We start from the raw sequence: 24136 nt of genomic DNA on the forward strand, positions 1-24136 counted from the left end.
CTCCAATGCCAGTGCTGGTGAGGGGGCAGCATCTAGATGTAGCACCTGCAAATGTAAACATAAATCACCTTAGACACAACACTGGTGGTTTTCTTTTGCTCCCGTATTAGTTGCTTTTCATTCAGTGTGCTGCTCAACACCTTTTAATGTACTTTCATTTCTGTATTGTAGTATGTAATCATTAAATTGTGAAGGAATTTCTTAATTCTCAACAAGCCTCTGGATGCTTCATTAGTTCTGCAGGTGTACAGGAACCCACGATATTATGAGTGACTTGTTTGTCATTGAGCTTTATTGACAAGTCACATAGTTAAAGTTCCTAACCAGGCAAATGTTGCTCTCAGGGTTCGAGGTATGGAGCCTGCAGCCCTGGCATGTGCTGGAGGTCCATCTGTGGTAGGCTAACTGAAGGATCGTTGGATCAAAGCCCTCTGGTGTCCCTGCCTCCCTGGAGGTTGCCCAGGTCAGCGTCTATCCCCTCAGCATTCCCCTAAGTGAGCTCATCCTCAGACTCACTACTGGACTCATAGTCTGCAGCTAGAGCATCTGCGTCTACATTTTCTTCCTCCACTGCATCCCCCCTTTCCAGCGCCAGATTGTGGAGAGTGCAGCATGCAACCGCTATCAGTGACACACGATCTGGGGAGTATTGCAGTGTGTTCCCTGAATCGCATCGGAAGTGCATCTTGAGAAGACCGATGGTTCTCTCTGCCATGGCCCTTGTGGAGGCATGGCTCCTATTGTACCGCTGCTCAGCCTCTGTTCTTGGATGGCGGAGAGATGTCATGAGCCACCTTTTGAATGGATAGCCCTTGTCACCCAGTAGCTATCCATCCAGCTGAGCTGGAGCACTGAAGAGCCTTGGCGCCTGGGAGTGTCTCAGTATGTAGGCGTTATGGGAGCTGCCTGGGTAACTGGCACAGGCTTGCAGAATCTGCATAGTAGTCATTTGTAGATCTACATATGTATTTAAAAATCATTCCTCTTATTAATAAATGTTTAATCTAGTTTTATAAAAACCTATAAGACTTAGTGGTCTTATTAGTATTGAATTCAAGGCATGTATCTCGAAATTCATACAAACTGAAAATTAGTTGTGGCAATTGTTTCAGGTTTCCCTCTGGGATTTGAGCAGCTCAGCATTTACCATCGACTGAGTCATCACACCCAAATACTATTACAAACTGCTGCTTGCACACTTTCACATCTTCATTATCACACCCATTGATCACTCACCCAACTGCACAGCAATACACCCTCCCAACTGCATATTCACACATCTTCCTGACAGCATACTCACACCCTCTCAATCATACATTTTCACATTCTCCAAATGATACACATATTCTCTCATGATCACAGATACTCACATCTTCCTGGTAATGTACTCCAACCTTCCAATCTGCACACATTCACCTCAACCTAATCATACGCTATCATATTCTCCCAACCACATATTCGTATACCTTTCTAACACTATTACACCTGCCTAACCGCCCACTTGCATCCTGCTAAACCCCCTTTCATGTCATCACAACTACACATTCACACACTTTCTGATTGTGTCCTTTCATGCCCTCCTGGTTACACTCTCTTGCACCCTCGACATTCTAATAATTGCACAACCAAGCGTTCTAATATTATATCCCTGTTATGCACCTCTCATATCCTCTTAATTGCATACCTTCCTCGCAAGTTTCTCTCACTGTCCGAAGCAAGTTTTTTAGCCTATATCAAGATTATAGCTCTCAATCCTGCATATTAACCTTATCCCAAGCACACTTCTCCTGAGTGCACACTCTCACATCACCGAGGTCATTAACTTCTTCAGCTCATATCCTAAATGCACGTGCTCACATTTGATCTCTCTCATGTGCAGTGCCCTCTAGTTCAGGGGTCTCCATTTTTATTCTTATTGCTATTATATGGGTAGCAGGATCATTTGAGACCTCAGAGGTAGGTTGTCCCTGTCCTATTGTGAGCCGGATCAGGCCCGAATAAGGGTACCATGCCCAAGGTTACAAGCTATGGCCGATGGCAAAACCAGCAAACCTTTGGTGATGACGGCAGGAGAGTTAGAACCTCAAGGGTCAATGGCTGCTCACAGCCATAGGATCCTGCGGGAAGAATACTTGTGCTTTCTTTAAGCACACATGAGGAAGACAACGGGAAACCACCTCATGTATTCTTTTGCCTAGTGATATCGCTCATTAAAGTTGAAAATGGGATGCTGTTACAAGCAACTGAAAAGGAAAGCACAGAACTGTGAGGCATGAAGAAATGAACAGAAAACATACCCTTTGGCAGATCACCAAAGAGACAGGCTTGCATTTACGTAGTGATTTTTCATGACACCAGATGTCTCAATCGTTTTACAGCCAATGAAGCACTTTCGGAAGTGTCGCCTGTCATGAAGCTATTAATGTATATAATATTATTGGAAAATATTTTTCTTTTAAAATAGAGGTTTAGTCAGTAGGTGTGACTTAATTGAATTAAAGCCAGCTAGTCTGGGTGCTTTGATGTGTATCAGTTTTGATATGTAAGAGAGATGGCATGCATTTGCATTTTTTGAATACAACATTCATGAAGTGGGGTGAAAACTGACACCTATCTAGCAGATACCAGCCATATGTTTATATTATTAATAAAATTGGTACTATGAAAGCGGTTTTATTGTTAGAAGCGGCTAGTGATACAATGAGAATTTACATTCAGTGGGCGGTGGTAGGTATAACTTCTGCAGTTTTCGGGTGTGCGGAGCAGAGGCAATGTAACATCAAAGCAGTTGTGAGCCTACCACTGTCTCCACAGGAATCAAAGTGTAAAGAACCTCATTTTGAATTCGTAAAGTGAAAATGCTTTGCCTGGTGTCTGGTTAAGTCTATGGGTTGCTGTTGCCTTAATGGAGATTAGTTTGGGAATTTGTTAAAAGTTATGATAGTAGTAATTTGTAGCCATATGTATATATATTTTAACTTTTGTAAATTAATAAAATGTTTCATTTAGTTTAATGTAAAACTTCGAGAACTGGTGGTCTGATTCCTGAATTTAGAGTCGCATCTCAAACACAACACTTAAAATTATAGGCTATGACAGTTGTTTAAAGTTTCCCTCTGGGGTTTTAAAATAACTCAGCTTTACCAACTACATCGCCACTGCTGTAATGTAGGAAACATGACGGCTGATTTGCGCTCAGCAAACCTCTACAAACTATAATGTGATAATGACCAGAAAATCTATTTGTTCTACAATGACTGTTGCCTATTTGTCTTTCTTAGCCCTATGCTCTGCACTTGCTGAAATCGTGTTACATCTAACTTTTTCCAGTTCTGATGATAGTTCATCGACTTGAAAAATTGACTGTTTATCGCTCACCGGATTCTACCTGATGTGCTAAATATTTCTAGCATTTGCTGTTGTTATCCTCTTTGTGTTTTCTTCCTGCTACTCCAAGATCCACATGGAAAGCTACCTTCTCTCCTCCATCGCAACCACTTGCTCAGTCCTCCTTCCTCCATAGTCCCATCCTTGAGCCATATCCTGAATGTGAGGAACTCATGGATTTCTTTATATCCAAAATCAAGAGAATCCTCATATTTGCCACTGCCTCGCCGACTGAACCTTCTCTTTCTCCCCTCAATACACAGATTTTCATCTGACTCTCTATTAAATCAACCTGTGACAGGAGTATTCAATTTTCTGCCATTTTTCTTCTATCTCCCCCTCAGCTGTTAACATTGTCTTTGCTTTCATGATATCTATTGTCCGACTCAATCCTTTTCCAATTCAACTCCAAACCACTCAACTTCCTTCAGACCCATGGCTTGCTGACATCTTCAATCTGTCTCTATCCTTCAGCATTGTACCATCCTTCTTCAAAATTGTCATCATCACTTAAGAAACGCACTATCATCACTCAACATTCTTCAACTATCATCTTATTTTTCTCACAAACATCCTGAAATGTGCCAATGCCTCACAACCACATTACTGCCTTTATCACCAAACATTCATCCATGGAGGTAGGTAACTTATCAATAAACAATCCAGTTAGTTTGGTTGGAGAATGGTTTTGTAAATGTTTCTGTTTTGCACAGCCATAAAGTGTATAGTGGTTTGACATCATATTCGTTATTTATAACTGCATGTATCAGACGTTTAAACTATAAGAAGATGATACAGAAGTTCAGCTGATTTCCTCTGGAAAAGGTCGGACTTCAAATTGACTTAATTATTGTTGAGCTGATGAAGGGCATTAACAAAATTAATCCAGGCATGAACTCTTACGAAAAGTTCAAATATCAAGGGTGTAAGTTAAACTGAGAATTAGGAATCACAGAAATACAGAATGAGGCGCAGAAGGAGGTCATTCAGCCATCGTGTCTTTACCGGCTCCCTGAATAAGCATTATGACTTAGTGCCATTCTCCTGGCTTTTCCTCATACCCTTGCACATAGAAACAATCATCTAATTCCTTTTTGAACGCCTCGATAGAACCAGCCTCCACCACGCTTCCCGGCAGTGCATTCCAGACTCGAACCACTCACTGGATGAAAAAGTTTTTTCTCACATCACTTTTGCTTCTTTTGCAAATTACTTTAAATCTGTGCCCTCTCGTTCTCGATCCTTTTACGAGAGCAAACAGTTTCTCCCTATCTTCACTATCCAGCCCCCTCATGATTTTGAACACCTCTATCAAATCTCCTCTTAGCCATCTCCTCTCCAAGGAGAACAGTCCCAACCTCTGCGATATATCTTCATAGCTGAAGTTTCTCATCCCTGGAACCATTCTTGTAACCTTTGCTGCACTCTGTCCAATGCGTTCACATCCTTCTTATAGTGTGGCGCTCAGAACTGCACACAATACTCCAGCTGTGGTGTAACTAGTGTCTTATATAGGCTCAGCATAATCTCCTTGCTCTTGTTCTCTATGCCCCTATTAATAAAGCCCAGGATACTATATGATTTATTAATGCTCTTACCACCTGTCCTGCCACCTTCAGTGATCTATGCACATATACACCCAAGTCCCTCTGCTCCTGCACTCCCTTAAGAATTGCACCCCTTATTTTATATCGTCTCTCCATGTTCTTCCTACCAAAATGCATCACCTCACGCTTCTCCACAATGAACTTCATCTGCCATCTATCTTCCCAATCCAACAATTTGTCTATGTCCTTTTGAAGTTCTATACTGTCTTCCTCACAGTTTACAATGCTTCCAAGTTTCGTATCATCCGCAAACTTCGAAATTGTTCCCTGCACACCAAAATCTAGATCATTAATATATATCAGGAAAAGCAAGGGTTCCAATACCGACCCCTGAGGAACTCCACTACAAACCCAAAAAATATCCATTGACCATTACCCTCTGTTTCCTATTAGTCAGCCAATTTTTTTATCCACTTTGTTACTGTACCTTTTATTCCATGAGCTATAACTTTGCTGACAAGTCTGTTGTGTGGCACTATTTTCGAATGCTTTTTGAAAGTCCATGTACACCACATCAACAGCATTACCCTGATCAACCCTTTCTGTTACCTCTTCAAAAAACTCCAGCAAGTTAGTTAAACAAAATTTCCCCTTTAGAAATCCATGTTAGCTCTTCCGAATCAACTCACATTTTTCCATGTGACAACCAATTCTATCCTGAATAATTTTCCCTGGCACTGAAGTTAAACTGATTGGTCTGTAATTGCTGGGCTTATCCTTACAACCTTTTTTTGAACAAGGGCGTAATATGTTTGCAATACTCCAGTCCTCTGGCAACTTCCCCGTGTCTAGGGAAGACTGAATGATTATAGCCAGTGGCCCTGCAATTTCCCCTCTTACTTACATAATATGATAGAATTCTTCATCAAGATGGAGAGTGACGTAATTGATTCTGAGACTTGGGTCCTGAATCTTAATAAAGGAAACCACGATGGTGTGAGACACGAGTTGGCTATGATGGATTGGGAAACGTTACTTAAAGGGATGATGGTGGATAGGCAATGGCAAACATTCAAAGAGCGCATGGGTGAACTGCAACAATTGTTTATTCCTGTCTGGCGCAAAAGTAAAACAGGAAAGGTGGCCAAACCATGGCTTACAAGGAAAATTAGAGATAGTATTAGATGCAAGGAAGAGGTATACAAATTGGCCAGAAAAAACAACAGACTTGAGGATTGGGAGCAGTTTAGAATTCAGCAAAGGAGGACCAGGGGATTGATTAAGAAGGGGAAAATAGAGTACGAGAGTAAGCTTGCAGGGAACATAAAAACTGACTGTACAAGTTTCCATAGGTATGTGAAGAAAAAAAGATTGGTGAAGACAAATGTAGGTCCCTTACAGTCTGAAACAGGGGAATTTATAATGGGGAACAAAGAAATGGCTGACCAACTAAATTCATACTTTGGTTCTGTCCTCACAAAGGAGGACACTAATAACATACCAGAAATGTTGGGGAACACAGGATTCAGTGAGAGGGAGGAACTGAAAGAAATCAATATTAGTAAGGAAATGGTGTTGGGGAAATTGATGGGATTGAAGACCAATAAATCCCCGGGGCCTGATAATCTACATCCCAGAGTACTTAAGGAAGTGACCCTAGAAATAATGCATGCATTGGTAGTCATCTTCTGAGATTCCATTGACTCTGGAACAGTTCCTACAGATTGGAGGATGGCTAATGTAACCGCACTATTTAAAAAGGGAGGCAGAGAGAAAACAGGGAATTATAGACCAGTCGGTAGTGGAGAAAATTCTAGAGTCCATTATAAAAGATTTAATAGCTGAGCACGTGGAAAACAGTGGCAGAATCGGACAGAGTCAGCATGGATTTATGAAAGGGAAATCATGCTTGACAAATCTACTGGAATTTTTTGAGCATGTAACTAGTAGAGTTGATGAGGGGGAGCCAGTGGATGTGGTTTATTTGGACTTTCAGAAGGCTTTTGACAAAGTCCCACATAAGAGATTGACGTGTAAAATTAAAGCACATGGTATTGGGGGTAGTGTATTGAGATGGATAGAAAACTGGTTGGTAGACAGGAAACAAAGAGTAGGAATAAATGGGTCTTTTTCTGAATGGCAGGCGGCGAATAGTGGGGTGCTGCAGGGATCAGTGCTGGGACCCCAGTTATTCACAATATATATTAATGATTTAGATGAGGGAATTAAATGTAATATCTCCAAATTTGCAGATGACACAAAGCTGGGTGGGAGGGTGAGCTGTGTGGAGGATGCAGAGGTGCTTCAGTGTGATTTGGACAAGCTGAGTGAGTGGGCAAATGCATGGCAGATGCAGTATAATGTGGATAAATATGAGATTATCCATTTTGGTAGCAAAAACAAGAGGCAGATTATTATCTGAATGGCTATAAATTGAGGGAGGGGAATGTGCAACGAGACCTGGGTGTCCTTGTACAACAGTCGCTGAAGATAAGCAGGCAGGTGCAGCAGGCAGTAAAGAAGGCAAATGGTATGTTGGCCTTCATAGCCAGAGGATTCGAGTACAGAAACAGGGATGTCTTGCTGTAATTGTACAGGGCCTTGGTGAGACCACACCTGGAATATTGTGTGCAGTTTTGGTCTCCTTATATGAGGAAGGAAGTACTTGCTATAGAGGGAGTGCAGTGAAGGTTTACCCGACTGATTCCTGGGATGGCGGGACTGACATATGAGGAGAGATTGAGTCTATTAGGATTATATTCGCTGGAGTTCAGAAGAATGAGGGGGGATCTCATAGAAACCTATAAAATTCTAACAGGACTAGACAGGGTAGATGCAGGAAGGATGTTCCCGATGGTGGGGGAGTCCAGAGCCTGCGGTCACAGTCTGAGGATATGGGGTAGACCATTTAGGACTGAGATGAGGAGAAGTTTCTTCACCCAGAGAGTGGTGAGCCTGTGGAATTCGTTACCACAAAAAGTAGTTGAGACCAAAACATTGTATGCTTTCAAGGAGGAGTTAGATATAGCTCTTGGGGTGAAAGGGATCAAAGGGTATGGGGAGAAAGCGGGAGCAGGCTATTGAGTTGGGTGATCAGCCATGATCATAATGAATAGCAGAGCAAGCTCGAAGGGCCGAATGGCCTACTCCTGCACCTAGTTTCTATGTTTCTTTCAATATCCTCGGATGCATCTCATCCGGTCCCGGTGCCTTGTCAACTTTAAGTACCAACGGTTTATGCAACACTTCCTCCTTATCAATTTTGAATCCTTCTAGTGACAGAGTTTCCTCCTCTGTCACCGCAGCCTCAGTAGCATCTGCTTCCTTGGTAAAGACAGATGCAAAGTATTCATTTAACATCTCAGCCATGCCTCCTGCCTCCATGTGTCAATCCCCCTTTTGGTCCCTAATCGGCCCTCTCCTCCTTTTACCACCCTCTTACTATTTGTGTGCCAATAGAAGACTTAGGGATTCTCCTTTATGTTGGCTACCAATCTTTTCTCATAACCCCTCTCTGCTTCTCTTATTTACTTTTTCACCTCCCTTCTGAACCTTCTGTATTCTGCTTGGTTCTCGATTGTATTTTCTACCTGACACCTGTCGCAAGCACACTTTTTCTTCTTTATCTTAATTTCTATCTCCTTTTTCATCCAGGGAGCTCTGGATTTGTTTGTCTTACTTTTCCCATTTGAGGGAATATACCTTGACTGTGCCCAAACCATTTCTTCTTTGAAGGTAGCCCATTGTTCAGCTACAGCTTTTCCTGCCAACCTTTGGTTCCAGTCTATCCGACCCAGTTCCATTCTTGCCTCATTGAAGTCGCCTCTCCCCCAGTTAATTATTCTTACTCTGGATTGCACATTGTCCTTTCCTACTGTCATCCAAAACCTTAAGACACAATGATCACTGTCTCCTAAATGATCCCCCACTGACACTTGATCTACTTGGCCCATCTCATTTCCAAGAACCAGGTCCAACAGTGAATCCTTTCTTGTTGGACTGGACACATACTGCTGTAGAAAATTCATCTGAACACAATCTAGGAATTCTTGCCCCTCTCCCCCTTTACACTACCACTGCCCTAGTCTACATTCAGGTAATTAAAGTGCCCCCTTATAACTATTCTATAATGTCTGCATCTCTCTGTAATTTCCCTGCAGATTTGTTCCTCTACATTCTTCCCACTAGTTGGCAGTCCATATAGACTACGCCGAGCAATGTAATTGCATCCTTTTTGTTCCTTAGCTGTAGCCAAATTGATTCTGTCCTTAAACCCTCTGGGACATCCTCTCTCTCCAACGCTGCAATGCTCTCCTGAGCCAATACTGCCACCCCTCCTCCTTTTCTTCCTTTCCCACCTTTTCTGAACAACTTGTACCCAGGAATATTTAACATCCAGTCCTGCCCTTTCTTGAGCCAGGTCTCTGTTATCATCACAACATCATACTTCCACGTGGCAATCTGCGCTTGCAACTCCTCGATCTTATTTACTATACTCCGTGCATTCACATACATGCACAGTAACCCTGATTTAGACTTCATGACTTTCTCTCTTACTCTGACTTCACCTATTAACTCACTGTTCTCTGTACTAGAGCTATCTGTCTCTCTCAGTGTTTTGTGCACCTGGTATTCCTCTCTAATATTGTCTCCTGGTTCCCACACCCCTGCCGAGTTAGGTTAAAGCCCTCCCAACAGCAGAAGCAAAATGCCCCATAAGGAACTCAGCCCCAGCTCGGTTCAGGTGCAACTCATCTGGCTTGTACAGGTGCCATCTTCCCCAGAGTCAGTCCCAGTGTCCCAGGAATCTGAAGCCTTCCCTCCTGCACCATCTTTCCAACTACACATTCATCTGCCTTATCCTCCTATTTCTGTACTCACTTGCACATGGCACTGGGAATAATCCAGAGATTACTACATTTGAGGTCCTGCTTGCTAACTTTCGACCAAGCTCCCTAAGTTCTGATCACATGACCTCATCCCACTTTCTACCTAAGTCATTGGTACCAATGTGGACCACGACCTCTGGCTGATCATCCTCCCCCAGAACAATATCCTGCAGGAAGAAAAGAAGTCAGGTGGAAGTTTTTCACTCAAAGAGCAACAGAATTGTGAAATAAATTAGTAGAGAAGCACACCGCAGTGAGGTATGAGTGAGTTGAAAAAACAATTGGATGGACTTCAGGAGAGTAAAGGATGTTGAAAAGGTGGGTAAGTGGGCTTAGTTTATCCAAAAGGGACAGACTTCTTAGGTCTGACAGCTTTTTCCTGTTCCTGAAAATGGGCTCTTCTTACCTTGAACATTTAATGCACAGGAACAGGTGTACTCTTGATCATCATTGTCTTGCACGGCAACAACTGTGTATTCCCCACTGTCATCAAGCTCAGCATCATCAATAATCAGCTCAACCCGTCTTCCTTCATGCATCATATTGTACTTTGGGGATCTGGTGATCTCTTTGCCATTCTTTAACCACTTGATTCGAACATCTTTGGAGCTCAGTTCACACTCCAATCGAGCTTTGCCTTTTTCCTTTACATGAACATTCTTCAATGCACTTGGGAACTGAATGGGGAGCCCTATGGAGGTCAAAGAAGAGTAGTTTATCAATCACCGTATAGTCTTCCTTGAACAAAACAAAAAGAATTTTAAGAACACAGGTGGTATTAACTGAGAACAATTGTTCACATTCTGCAAACACCTGTCCTCAATAATCAGCTATTCCGTATTCTGATATTTGGCTATGATTACATGGCTCTACCCACTTCAGTTCTTATCTTTCTTCTCTAGTGCACCTATGCTACATATGTGTACATGGTTTCAGAAAGTTCTATTGAAGATGGATAATTTACACCTTCATCACCTAGTGGGTAATCTGGCAGAGTGGATCACCTGCCCATATTTTCATGATTTCAAAGGGTAGAAAATCGGACAGACTGTGAAGGTGAAAATTACCCTTGATATGTTCTGTTTATACACATCCACTAGTATAGTCGTGAAACTATTTGCCAGTATGTAGGTGGGAACAATATTTGTTGAGTCACCCTCTCTCCCCAGGAGAAATGCTGGACATTCACTTGCTTAGGATGGTAATTGGTTGAGAATAGGAACTCAGAGGGGTTCAAATTATGTGTGTTTTTTTTTGGAATGAATGAGAGCAATTTGAAGAATTCATGTGTTTACTATTTTAACAAAGTCATTAGCTCATATATAATTGTGAACACAGGACTCTCATTGAACACATTTAACTGTTCATCAAAAACAGTGCACAAAATAACAACCTTTCTTTAAAAATATTTCTTTATAAAAGCCTGTACCCCTAGACTATGCCAACACACTACAAAACACTAGCACACTAATACTTTTTGACATTAATCAAGATTGAAGTACACTTTAAGGTGCTGTGAATTTCCTTGCCTTAGTGAAGGTAATTGGGTCAGAATCACACCATGTTTTAAAGGGTCACACTTGAATATTTGGCCCTGGATTTTTCCCCTATTGGTGCATTTGCAGATGGGTAAACCTCCCAATATTAAAATGTCACTAACCCTTATAAACCATGTAGGATGTTTTGGAGGCCAGAAAACCACCCTACGTTAATTTACCACCATTGGCAGGCAGTTCCTACATCATGACCGGCAGCCACTATGGAGAGAAAAACAAAGTTAACATTTCAGGTCTATGACCTTTCAACCTGAAACATTAACTCTGTTTCTCTCTCCACAGGTACTGCCAGACTTGCTGAGCACTGTTTTGATTTCAGATTTTCAGCATCAGCAACATTTTGCTTTTGTGTTGTCATAGTTCCTACATCATATTATTTATCATGTCCCTGCACCAGAGCTGAACAATGTTTCAGATACAAAGCTTCTGCCCCACACTACTTAAAACCAACAGTTATTACTGTGACAAGGGACAGTAGAGAGATACTATGGGCGGAATTTTCCGAGCCCACTGGTGGCAGGCGTGATAAGTGGGGAGGCGGGGGCCTAGTGGTATTGTCATTAGGTTGGCAATCCAGAGACCCAGGGTAATGCTCTGGGGACCTGGGTTTGAATCCCACCATGGCAGATTGTGGAATTTGAATTCAATAAAAATCTGGAATTAAAAGTTTAATGGTGACCATGAAACCATTGTCGATTGTTGTAAAAACTCATCTGGTTCATGAATGCCCTTTAGGGAAGGAAATCTGCCGTCCTTACTTGGTCTGGCCTACATGTGACTCCAGACCCACAGCAATGTGGTTGACTCTTAAATGCCATCAAAGGCAATTAGGGATGGGCAATAAATGGTGGCTGAGCCAGTGACGCCCACATCCCAAGAACGAATGAATTTTTTAAAAGTGCGCGGAAAATATGGCGCGTCCGGTTTCACGACGGCATAAAGGCAGGTCGCAATCATCCACTCAGCCCGTGTTTCCTGCCATTGGTCGGTGGGGAGCTAATTGTAATACATCAGCATATAATTAAAAGGCCACCCTGCCAGGCTCTTGGAGACTTACCGTATCATCCTTCCACGTCGGCCGGAAAGCACGCCATCATGTGTCACAACAGCATGCAGATGACGCGCATTTGGCTGCCTTCACTTTGGGGGAATTGAGTTGAGTGAGCAGCAGCGTTCTCCACAGCTCACCTGTTGTTTACAAGCCTCAGGGGCGCCTGGGGCAACTGATGCCTTGCCCCGGAGGTGACTGCTGAGGCGGGGTGATGTCCAGGGGCAAGTGCTGGCCAGCCTCGGAGGTGGGTGACCGTTCTCAGTGGGGGCTGCGGGGTGGGAGTGGGGGGGGAGGGTGGTGGGGTGGGGGGTGGAGTCAAGTGCTGCCCTGGTGTTGCATCCCGTGCACGGGCATTTGAGGTGGGGGGGCATGGTAAGCGAGGGAAGTGGCCACAGATTAGGGGCACCTGTATAAACTGACCATGCTTCTGCAACTGAGACAGATCAGGCGCAGCCACAGTGATATGATTGCAGTCAGGTTCCTAGCCTGCCCGCCCAGGCAAGCAATGCGGAGGCACCAAAGGGCCACAAAGCGCTCCATTTCTTTCCTCCCCAGACCCCCGGCACAGTCTTCGAGTCTGACCCCACTTTATTGGACCGCATAGCGGTTGGACTGCAACATTGTCAATCTCCTCGCCAACGCTGGCCATGTAACAGTCACTGCTGGAGGCGCTCACAGCCCCTTGCAATCTTAACATCCCGGTTTGGGCCTGTGTCCCCCATGTCGCAAGTTGACAGGGCAGCCATGCAGTGCACTCATCTCTGGCCATCTGAGGGGTGACCAGCACTCTACGGGAAGCATTAAGTGGTGGTCACACAGGGCCAGGAAAGGTGCTAAGTACAGCCAAGATAACCATGTTTCCCTCTCTCTCTCTTTCATGCTGCAGGAGGACCATGTCAGGATCATTGATCCTGGTGACCTAGCTGTATGCCTAATGGTCTACAGAGACCGTAGAAGACTGAGGAGAGAGCAACTGAGGTTCCTGGCTACGCAAAGGTAGGAGGAGCAGCAACCTCATGAAGAAGGGGCAGCAGGGGCTCTCGCACACACTGCCCAGGAGCGACAGTGAGCCGTGGTTGGTCGGCACCCAGCGACACCCAGGGTCTATGGGTGCTGCCTGCCATTCCTGCAGATGACTGAGAACCAGTGTCGTTGATGGCTGTGCATGTCTAGGGGCATAGTAGCTCACATCTGCCACTTACTGCAGGACTTGGCGCCAGGGGAACATGGAGGACATCCACTGCCAGTGGCTGTGAAAGTAACCGTGGCGCTCAATTTCTATGCCAGTGGCTCCTTTCAGGGATCCACAGGTGACCTCTGTGGGATTTCACAATCCGCCACCCACAAATGCATCCATGAGGTCACGGATGCCATCTTCTCCATGGCACAAAACTTTGTGCCTTTCGCCCAGGACCGGGACAGCCAGGATGCAAGGGATTGGATTCGCTCTGATCTCAGGATTCCCACAGGTGCAGGGTGCGATTGATTGCACTCATGTGGCACTCAGTGGACTTCATCAACAGCAAGGGCTTCCACTCACTGAATGTGCAGCTGGTATGCAACCGCCAGAAACGCATCCTGGAGGTGTGCGCACAGTTTCCAGGGACTGTGCACAATGCCTACACCCTGAGTCACTCACAGATCCCTGCAGTCTTTTAGGGTCCACAGAGGCTGCAGGACTGGCTCCTTGCGGACAGGGGCCACTCGCAGAGGCTGTGGCTGATGACACCTGTGGGGCGGCCTCAGACAGCAGCAGAGTGACGCTATAATGAGGCTCAGGCAGCAGCTCGCAACTTGGTGGAGCAGGTCATCAGGATGCTGAAGGTGCGGTTCCGGTGCCTGGACCGGTCTGGTGGAACCCTGCAATACAGTCCACAGAGTGCATGCATCATCGTCGTCCGCTGCACCCTTTACAACCTGGTGCTGCAACGAGGTGAGGAGCTGGCTGAGGAGGAGATGGAGGAGCTACATGTCTCCTCCGATGAGGACACTGCCAACGGGGATGAGGGTGAGGGGGTCCTCGGTGGTGATGACGATGGGGATGAGGCTCTCGCACTGACTAGACGAGGCAGGTGTGCTCGGGAGGCCCTTATAGCTGCCAGGTTTGTGGAGGTTGATGACGACATGCAGTGAGGTGTCCCCACAGATCCTCACATCGCAGTTGTGAACGTTTGATTTGAGTCTGGCTTATGGCAGTGTCAATACCCTCTGTGAGAATGCTTCTGTCATGGAGATGCAGTCGAGGCCCTAATAGTGGATCGATTGCAGGAGGATGACAACATGCAGTGAGGACACTCCATAGATCTTCACATAGCCTCTGAGAATGTCTGAGTTCTGCCTGGCTGAGGGCAGCTTGCTTGTGATCCATGATTAGGGCCTTCACAGAGACGCAGCCATGAAACTTTAGGCGCATCTGATGCTGTGTCCACCTTCAGCACCTCAGCCCTTCAGGAGCAGGTGCACAGCATCACTGGTTGCAGATGCTGGTGTGATCGGGGCCAGCCCCACCTTAAAGCCCCACAGAGAGAATCAGAGAACTCTGTGGCGCCTGCCCATTACATTTTGGCAGCAAAGATCAGCACCGCCGAGGTGTAGGCATTGGTAATGTTTCCAGGAAGTGTGAGGCTGGGTCATCATTGTGGTCTGAAGGCTGCACAGAACACAGGGTTGTGCAGAAAGGTTTCACTTCCGAGTGACAAGAACTTTGCTCATCAGAACAAGGAGCCACAGGCAGGGAGACATTCTTAGGAGTTTATTGACAATAGTGAACTGTATGTACAAGTGATCAACACCGGTGCCCAGGCTGTGCAACTACGTTTACCTTACTTTCATAACCCTGCCACTACGTCTTTGTGCTCCCCAGGCATCCACAGCAGAGATGGAGGCAGCCTGCTGATTGTGACACCCTTTCTGTGATGACTATGGTGGATGTCCTCTGGAGGGTCGAGACTTGCAGGGCCCCGGCCTGCTTTCGGGGTCTTGCTGTGTGGCAGTGGCATCATCCTCGGCCTGTGAAGCTGGAGTTACGGAGGTCACAGGAAGATGGGATTCGGATGGGCCGGTCTCTCCCAGTCACCTGGGTGGATGGCCCCGGAGTGTGCACCTGCTGATCCTCCTCCTTGTGGGTACTCGAAGACTGACTCCGCGAGCAGAAGAGGTACCTGGAATGAGATCGAGCTGCCCAACACCCCACTCGTGTACACACTGTTGGAGGCCAACGATGGCATCAGCAATGGAGTTAAGCCCGCGCAGCAATGCAGGAATGATGTCCTGGACCAAGGTCTCCATGGCAGCCACCATCCTGCCAGTGTTGACCTTGGTGCGATGCAATGCTGGCAGTTTGAAGACGGACGGACTCCTCCAACGTGCCTTGCAACCTGACGAATGCAGTGTACATCCCTTCCTGATGTTCCCGAGCTTGCCTCTGCAACTCCAGCAACTGTGACATGACCGAGTCCAGAGGCTTGTCTTCTGACTCGGACTCAGCAGATTTTTGGCCTCCAGCAGTCCTCCGAAGGGGTCCTGGGAAGTCCCTGCCTCCGCTTGCTGTGGATCAGAAGGTGCAATGTGCTCACCAGATTGTGATCCCGAGGCTACTCTGGAGCTAGGTCCCACCAAGGTGTGTGTCTCTGCTTGTGGAGGGTGTGGGTGAGCGCTGTGACGGGACTTCAGGGAGGGTGCCTTCAGATTCCTCTTCAGAGGTTTCTTCGGAGCTTGATCGGAGGCCCTGGGTCATGGACTCTGTCGGCTGTTTGACAGATATGCCTGCGAAAGCAAGGGGAGATAATTAGTGCATGGTAGTGGCCTGTGAAAGAGGACATATCACTCACGACATGATTTTCGATGGATGTTGCATTGCTGGATCCTCACTTGATAGAGCAGCATTGACCTCATCGTCAGCACAGGACTGGTCCCGGTCACCGCCGGCCAGCTGAATGGCTCTGTTTTTGAATTCTGTCACAACTTTGACCTCCAGCATCCCTCCACCTGTCTGTGACCTTTCCCTCCTGTTCTGAACCAGTTTGTCCTGCAAGGATAGAGATGGCGAAAGTGTATCAGGATGCCTGCCAGGTCAGATGATAAGTATGCCTTGCCTGTGTGGGTGATGAGTGGTCCCATGGACGGGATGAGGACAATGATGGTGTGTGTGAAAGAGTAAATGGTGATATCCTTTGCCCTGGCAGTGAGTGAGGGCCCTGTGGATGTGTGATGGGTTTGTGAGTGTGTGAGTTGGGAGTGATGAGAAAAGTGACTTACCCTGGTGGAACGGAGGAGATCATTCATCCTTTTGCAGCACTGGGTGGCTGTCCTCCTCTACAGGGCGTTAGTGCTGACCACGGCTGCCACTGCCTCCCAAGCGACTTTGCTGCCCATCCTGTGGCCAGAGTGGGGGTAGAGCACATCCCGGCAGGCCTCCACACCACCCAGTAGTCGCTCAAGGGACCCGTTGTTGGAGCGGGAGGGCTTAAGTCTGTTTCCCTTTGCTCGCCATGTCTCCCAGGCAGCGGTACTGAGCTGGTGGTATAGAGCGCTTTGCCGGCGACTGTCTTTTAAAGAAGGCGGCCGGCGTGATGCAACAGCAAGGTGATGGCAGGCAGGCAAATGAGAGCCCGCCCACCATGGAAACGGTGTGTTTCGCGGGAGTGAATAAATAATGAGGCAGGCTTGAGATGATAAGGCGTGAAAACCCACTATTTTCGTTGGGGGGGGTCGGACTTTTTACCCACCTGCTACTGCACTTAGTGCAATTCTGGGAAAATTCCGCCCTATCTGTCATAAAATTAACACTAATGCGAGATTGTCTAATGGCTGTGAGATAATAAGGTGATCAAAATCTCACCACTGATTCAAAAGACAATCAATATTCAGAGAGCTTTTTGTTGACAGAAATTTTAGCCATATTAACATTTCAACCTTAAAACTAAATTACTAATTAAATCCAGTCCTGGCTACCATGTTCAACAACAAAAATGGCAGTTTATAAGGATCCAGAATCAGATCTAATACACAACTTGGATAATGGCATCTGAGTGCTGGCAGTGCCAGCCCCGCATAGTCAGTATACAGTTACAGACTGTTCACCATAGAATCATAGAATGTTTAAAACACTGAAGGATGCCATTCAGTCCAGTATGTCTGTGCCGGCTCTTTGCAAGAACAATTCAGCTAGTATCACTCTGTAGCCCTTTCCCCGTAGCCCTGCAATTAACTTTTCTCTTCAGGTGCTATCTAATTCCTTTTTGAAAACCCTGATTGTATCAGTCTCCACCACGCTCTCGGGTAGTGCATTCCAGATTCCAGCTTCCAGCCACTCACTGTGACAAAACTAAATTCCTCACATTGTCGATGGTTCTTTTACCATTCACATTATTTAGTGTCCTCTGGTTCTCAACCTTTCCGCCAATAGGAACAGTGTCTCTCTATCTACTATGTCTAGATCGCTCATGATCTTGAACACCTCTATCAAATCTCTTCTCAACCTTCTCTTCCCTAAGGAAAACAACAACAGCTTCTCCAATCCATGCATGTAACTGAAGCCCCTCATCCCTGGAACCATTCTTGTAAATCTTTTCTGCACTTTCTCTAAAGCCTTCACATCTTTCCTAAAGTGTGGTGCCCAGAATTGGACACAATACTCTGGTTGAAAATGAATCAGAATTTTACAAATATTCATCATAACTTCTAAGATAAAAGCAAAAAACTGTGGATGCTGGAAATCCAAAACAAAAATAAAAATACCTGGAAAAACTCAGCAGGTCTGGCAGCATCAGTGGAGAGGAACACAGTTAACGTCGTTTTGAGTCCGTATGACTCTTCAACAGAACTAAGTAAAAATAGAAAAGAGGTGAAATATAAGCTGGTTTAAGGGGGTGGGTGGGACAGGTAGAGCTGGAAAGAGGGCCAGTGATAGGTGGAGATAGCCAAAAGATGTCATAGACAAAAGGACAAAGAGGTGTTGAAGGTGGTGATATTATCTAAGGAATGTGCTAATTAAGGGTAGAAAGCAGGACAAGCAAGGTACAGATAGCCCTAGTGGGGGTGGGGTGGGGTGAAGGGAAGAGATCCAAATAGGCTAAAAGGTAGAGAAAAATCAATGGATGGAAATACATTTAAAAATAATGGAAACAGGTGGGAAAAGAAAAATCTATATAAATTTTTGGGAAAAAAGGGGGATCGGAAAGGGGGTGGTGATGGAGGAGAGAGTTCATGATCTAAAATTTTAAAACAACCACTCCCTGGATGCAACCTGCCTGGTCTTGGCAGCTTATCAACTTTAAGTATACTCAGCCTTCAAAATTTTTAGCCCATCCAGTATCTCACTTATCTCCTTTTTCACTACAAGAGGAATCTTGTGGAGATGACGGGGGTGGCAGCCGCTGGCTGGAGAGCCGGTGAGGCCTTGCACTGCCTCTTTTACGCCGCATCTTGTGCCACTCCGGCACTTAATAGACCAGCGGCTGGCCTTCCCTCAGGGTCAAGAACCCTGGGAGCAGCAGCCCCGTCCACTGAGAGCTTCCAGCCAATCAGAGGCCGGCAGCTCTACTGTACTCAGCAGCGCAATTGGGGAGGTGCTGGCAGCTTCTGGTGCTACACCCACCTGAGATCTTACATGGAGGAGGGACTCAGGAACAGGTGAGTGATGGCAGGAAAGGGGTCGCGGGGTATCTCAGCCATCCCCCTCTCCACATGTAGATACCATTTCTGGTCTCTAATTTTCTCCCACCTCTCCTTTTACAACTTATATGTTTATAGAAAACTTTTGGATTCCCTTTTATATTAACTGCCAGTCTCTTCTCATACTCTTTCTTTGGCTCTCCTATCTTTGGCTCTCCTATCTATTTCAGTTTTTACTTCCCCTCTGAACTTTCTATATTCAACCTGGTTCCCACTTTAATTATTAACCTGACATCTGTCTTACACCCACCCTTTTTCTGCTTCATCTTACTCTCCATCTCTCCTGTCATCCAGGTAGCACTGGCTTTGGCTGCTCTACTCTTCCCCCTCGTAGCAAGGTACCTCAACTATACCCAAACAATCTCTTCTTTAAAGTCAGCCCATTGCCTGCCAAATTTTGATTCCAATTTACCTGGGAAAAATCCATTCTCATCCCACTGAAATTGGCACTCTGCCAATTTAGTATTTTTATTTCAGTTCCTCCTTGTCCTTTTCCAATCTAAGCCTTGTGATACTATGATCATTATTCCCCAAAATATTTCTCTGTGACAGTTGATCCACTTGACCCGTCTCATTCCACAGAACCAGATCCAGCAATGCCTCCATCCTCATTGAGCCAGAAGCATACTGATGAAGTAAATTCTCCTGAATCCACGTCAGAAACTATTTCCCCTCATGGTCCTTTACAGTATTATTATACAGTCTACTTTAGGATAATTGAAGGTGCTATTATCACTACTCTATAGTTTTTTGCACTTCTTTACAATTTCCCTGCTAATTTGCTCCTCTAAATCAAGTTTATTGCAGGCTAAACTCCAGTATTGAATAGCAGGGTGAGAATGTCTCAGTTTCTATTAGTGTAAGTTAAATGGGAAGAAAGCACTGTTGCTGACTTTTACGGCATAATAATAGCTTCAAGAACCATTAAGAGTGACAGGGGCTGGATCAATCTGAACATTACCAGTGGGTACTGCACCATTTGACTGACACCACTCTCTCCCAGTCACGGAGAGGAGAGATACAAATAGAAATACTTAAACAATGCCTTGCTGTTCTAGGTCACTCCACTTGCCCACCTTAATTGCTCAGTGTTGAAACTTACGGGCTATCTGCAGTTGTGAAGTAGAGGTTAGGTTATCTGCAGAAAAGCTGTATTCGCCAACATCACATGGTCGCACATCTTTGATTTTCAATGTGTGGGTCAGCCCATCCTCGGACACAATGGTGTCATGCTTGTCATCTCGCTTCACCTCAACACCTCGGAACTTCCAGCAAACAGATGGCACCTTCTTAGAGAGACGGCACTCAAAGATCCCTGTTTGTCTCTCCACCACCTTTATAGGCTTCAGTTCCACCCCAAACCTCAGTGGCTCATCTGTGAGAAAAATAATTTTATAACAATATTTAATCAAACATTTACAATGGAACAACATCAGGATCTTGAACAATTTCAAAACAAATAATTCATTGTACATCCCCAGGAATAACGTCTCTGTGTTATTTATAATCTCTGTCTTTCTTACCATTCCATCATTTTAGAATCATAGGAAGTTTACGGCACAGAAGGAGGCGACTTGGCCCATTGCGCCTGCACCGACCAAAAAGACATTGGTCTTACAACATTTGGTCTGTAGCCCTATAGGTTACAATACTTCAGATCCACATCCAGGCACCTTGTAAATAAGTTGAAGTTTTCTGCCTCTACTACCCTTTCAGACAGCGAGTTCCAGACCCTTACCACCGTTTGGGTGAAAAGCTTTTCTTCATCTCATCTCATGTTTTCCTTTCCATTTTCTACAACCAATAACCACTTGGCATTGTGGTTATTCCTGCTGTGACAGCAACAATTTGTGTTTATATAGCTCCTTTAACATAGTAAAATGTCCCATGGCACTTTAAAGTAGTGTAATCAGACAAGAAAACTGACACTCACAAATATTGTTGTGGGTTTGTTGGCAATAGCTTTTTCCCTCCAAAGTTTCAATACCTCACCTACATATGTGCTATAACTGAGGAGCAGGAATCAGGGGAATTCAATTTTCAAAGTTCTCTAATATATACTACCCAAAGCAGGTAGAAAATTAAGTACCGAGACAGGAGAAGAGGTTTTCCTGGATCCGCACCTTGGAATGGCTGCCTGGCACACTATCAAAAAATTGGGTGGGTTCAGCGCACACCTATAAAGGGACTTGTTCAGTTTTCTGATATCTATTGTGCACAGGCAATTCAATGCATCGACATGCAGGTCCCCCAAACATTTTCCCTAAGGAGTTAAAAGGCTGGATTCTACTCTTGGGAAGATACCAGCCTTTCCAAAGCCACTCCAACCTCAATCGATTTCTCTGATGTGCAGCCAGCTCTCAGCAGAATTCCTGCTGTCAAGAAGGAACCTGTCCATACCCCGTTGTAAAATTCTAGCAGTGCTGAGGTCGGACCACCACTAAAACAAATTACATTGAGATTTATGCAGTGCCTTTCACAACATCAGAACAAAAGTACTTTTGTGCTTTACAGCTAATTAAGTAAAGTTTTTGAAGCATAGTCACTGTTATAATATAGCAAACATAGCACACAGATTGTGACAAGATCTTACTAACATCAATATGATGGTGACCAGATAGTTTATTTTAGAGGCTTTGGTTGAGAAATAAATATTGGTTTGGAATCCAGACATAACTCCCTTGCTCTTTTTCAAAATAGTGCAATGGGATCCTATATGTCCATCCGAGGGCTGATGGAGCTTCGGTTTAATGTCACACCCGCACCCACAACCAGCTGACTCAGAGGCACGAATGCTACCACTGGGCCAGATCTGACACTTGCAGCATCAGAAGACACAGAGATTGAGATCTACGAAACAAAGTAAGAGGAGACCAGATTGCAGGGGGAAAGGAAACTTCAATTGTGGGACCTCAGTGCCATTACTGCCACATTGTGGAGCCTACTGCACGTTCCACATGGAAGATCTTGGGAAGCGTCAGTAACTTAGTTGAACAGAAGGAGAATCTGTCAGGGATCCAAACTTCCGTATTGCCAACACAACCAGCTGCATGTGGTGACTGGGGAAGGTGTGGACACTGGCAATGCTCATGGTGGCGCAGGATAGATATACAATTGCTCACAGCATTTACCTAATCAGCCATTGCACAATTTTACAGTCATCTCATGCAAAATTAACCCCTTCTTATGTCTGTACTCAGTACCTTTCACTTTCAGCCCCACGGTAAACTTTTTATCTCCAACTACCAGGGTGTATTGGCCAGTATCTTTCTGGGTTAAGTTCTTCACAGAAAGCATAAACTTAGTTCCCATTTGTTTAATTTCAAACTTCCCCAGTGAGAACTGTGTTCTTATTGGCTCGCCATCCTGCAACAAAAACAGAAACAGATACAAAATTGCTAACTGTTCCAGAAAACACAGCTCTCTTCAGTGAAAAACTGAAATAAATTGCACACAGTTAATGTTGTGGAACCCATGAAACAGAAAATAGTACTTTAAGATAACCATAACCATGGATTTTAACATAGAGAGGTGTGAGGTCATACATTTAGGGAGGTCAAACAGTTACAGGGATTACAAAATAAATGGAAATATACTAAGAGGGGTAGATGAAGTGAGAGATCTTGGTGTACAAGTACACAGGTCCCTGAAGGCAGCAGTTCAAGTAGACAAGGTTGTAAAGAAGGCATATGGAATGCTCTCCTTAACTGGCAGAGGTATAGAATATAAAAGTAAGGATATAATGTTGGAATTGTATAAAACACTGGTGAGGCCACAACTGGAGTATTGTGTGCAGTTCTGGTCACCACATTACAAGAAGGACATAATAGCTCTGGAGAGAATGCAGAGGAGCTTTACAAGAAAGTTGCCAGTGTTAGAAAAGTGTAGCTACGAGGAGAGATTGGATAGGTTGGGGTTATTTTCCTTAGAACAAAGGTGCTGAAAGGTGACTTGATTGATGTGTACAAAAGTATGAGGGGAATAGATAGAGTGGACAGGATAAAATTGTTTCCCTTGGTGGAGAATTCTAGAACCAGGGGACATAGATTCAAGATAAGTGGCAGAAGGTGTAGGGGGGACATGAGGAAGAACTTTTTTTACTTAGAGGGTAGTGGGTGTCTGGAATTCGGTGCCCAAGTTGGTGGTAGAGGCAGAAACTTTAAACTTTTTTAAAAAGTACCTGGATCTGCACCTAAAGTGCTGTAAACTGCAGGGCTATGGGCCGGGTGCAGGAAGGTGGGATTAGAAAGGGCACCTGGGTGTCCTCAGGCTGGCATGGACAAGATGGGCTGAATGGCCTCCTTCTGTGCTGTAATTTTTCTATGGGGCTATGGTTCTATAAAGTAACGGCAGGCCACCTGACTGTGGAGGACACCTGATTCATCGCAATCCTGTCCTTAGTTGATACCTGTACAATGTCGTTTCCATCAAGAGTTACTGAAAAGTGATAAGGAGCAGGAACTACAGCTCACTGTTCTTCCTTACCCCAACTGCTGTCCCTGTTGAGATCAATGAACTAAACAAAGTCCAAGGATGGAACCTCACCTTCTGTCTTGCATGGCTTCAAACTACATCAGATGTGCCTTTACCCAAATTGACCCACTCCAGTATCTTTCTGCAGTCTGCCTTCAAGCGGTTATATTGGATTGACTGCAGTCTTCTTTCCCGCTCTGTCAGGTAACCCCCTTGTGCTGCTCAGCACATTTCTCTCACAGCCTGTCTAAGTTAAGTAACTCCACTGCACAGCCACTGCAGATGGTGGGGGATGAACTTGGGTTTCCACTCACCTTCCGTTACTTTGGAGAAAGAGACATAAATCCCCAGGAAACCGTGTAAATGCAGTTTATGTTATTCTTCTGGGGTTCCCATGGCTCTTCTCCAAAAGCTATCGTGGATGAACAGGAGAACCTTGCCAGAAATTTACCCCCATCAATTCTACACATTCTATTCTGAGCTGTGCCATTAAGCTGCAGAAGATGAGATAGCCCTTTACAATCAAGTATGTGCTGGCCTTTTGCTATTTCCAGGCAC

The 24136-nt window shown here is 45.0% G+C and overlaps 1 protein-coding gene across 1 annotated transcript in view; it reads right to left on the reverse strand.

Annotated features, from left to right (window-relative positions):
• Positions 1–24136, reverse strand: part of LOC144684760 (immunoglobulin superfamily member 22-like) — a 137578-nt gene that overhangs the window by 58807 nt on the left and 54635 nt on the right. Inside the window, exons 10-12 of the mRNA XM_078548947.1 lie at positions 22309–22471; positions 20208–20480; positions 10230–10514 (exon numbers count right to left, since the gene is read on the reverse strand). Coding sequence (XP_078405073.1) covers positions 10230–10514; positions 20208–20480; positions 22309–22471 — 721 coding nt within the window. The remainder of the gene's footprint in view (positions 1–10229; positions 10515–20207; positions 20481–22308; positions 22472–24136) is intronic.

This window comes from Cetorhinus maximus, chromosome 9 (assembly GCF_964194155.1).
Source record: "Cetorhinus maximus chromosome 9, sCetMax3.hap1.1, whole genome shotgun sequence".
NCBI classification, from domain to species: domain Eukaryota; kingdom Metazoa; phylum Chordata; class Chondrichthyes; order Lamniformes; family Cetorhinidae; genus Cetorhinus; species Cetorhinus maximus.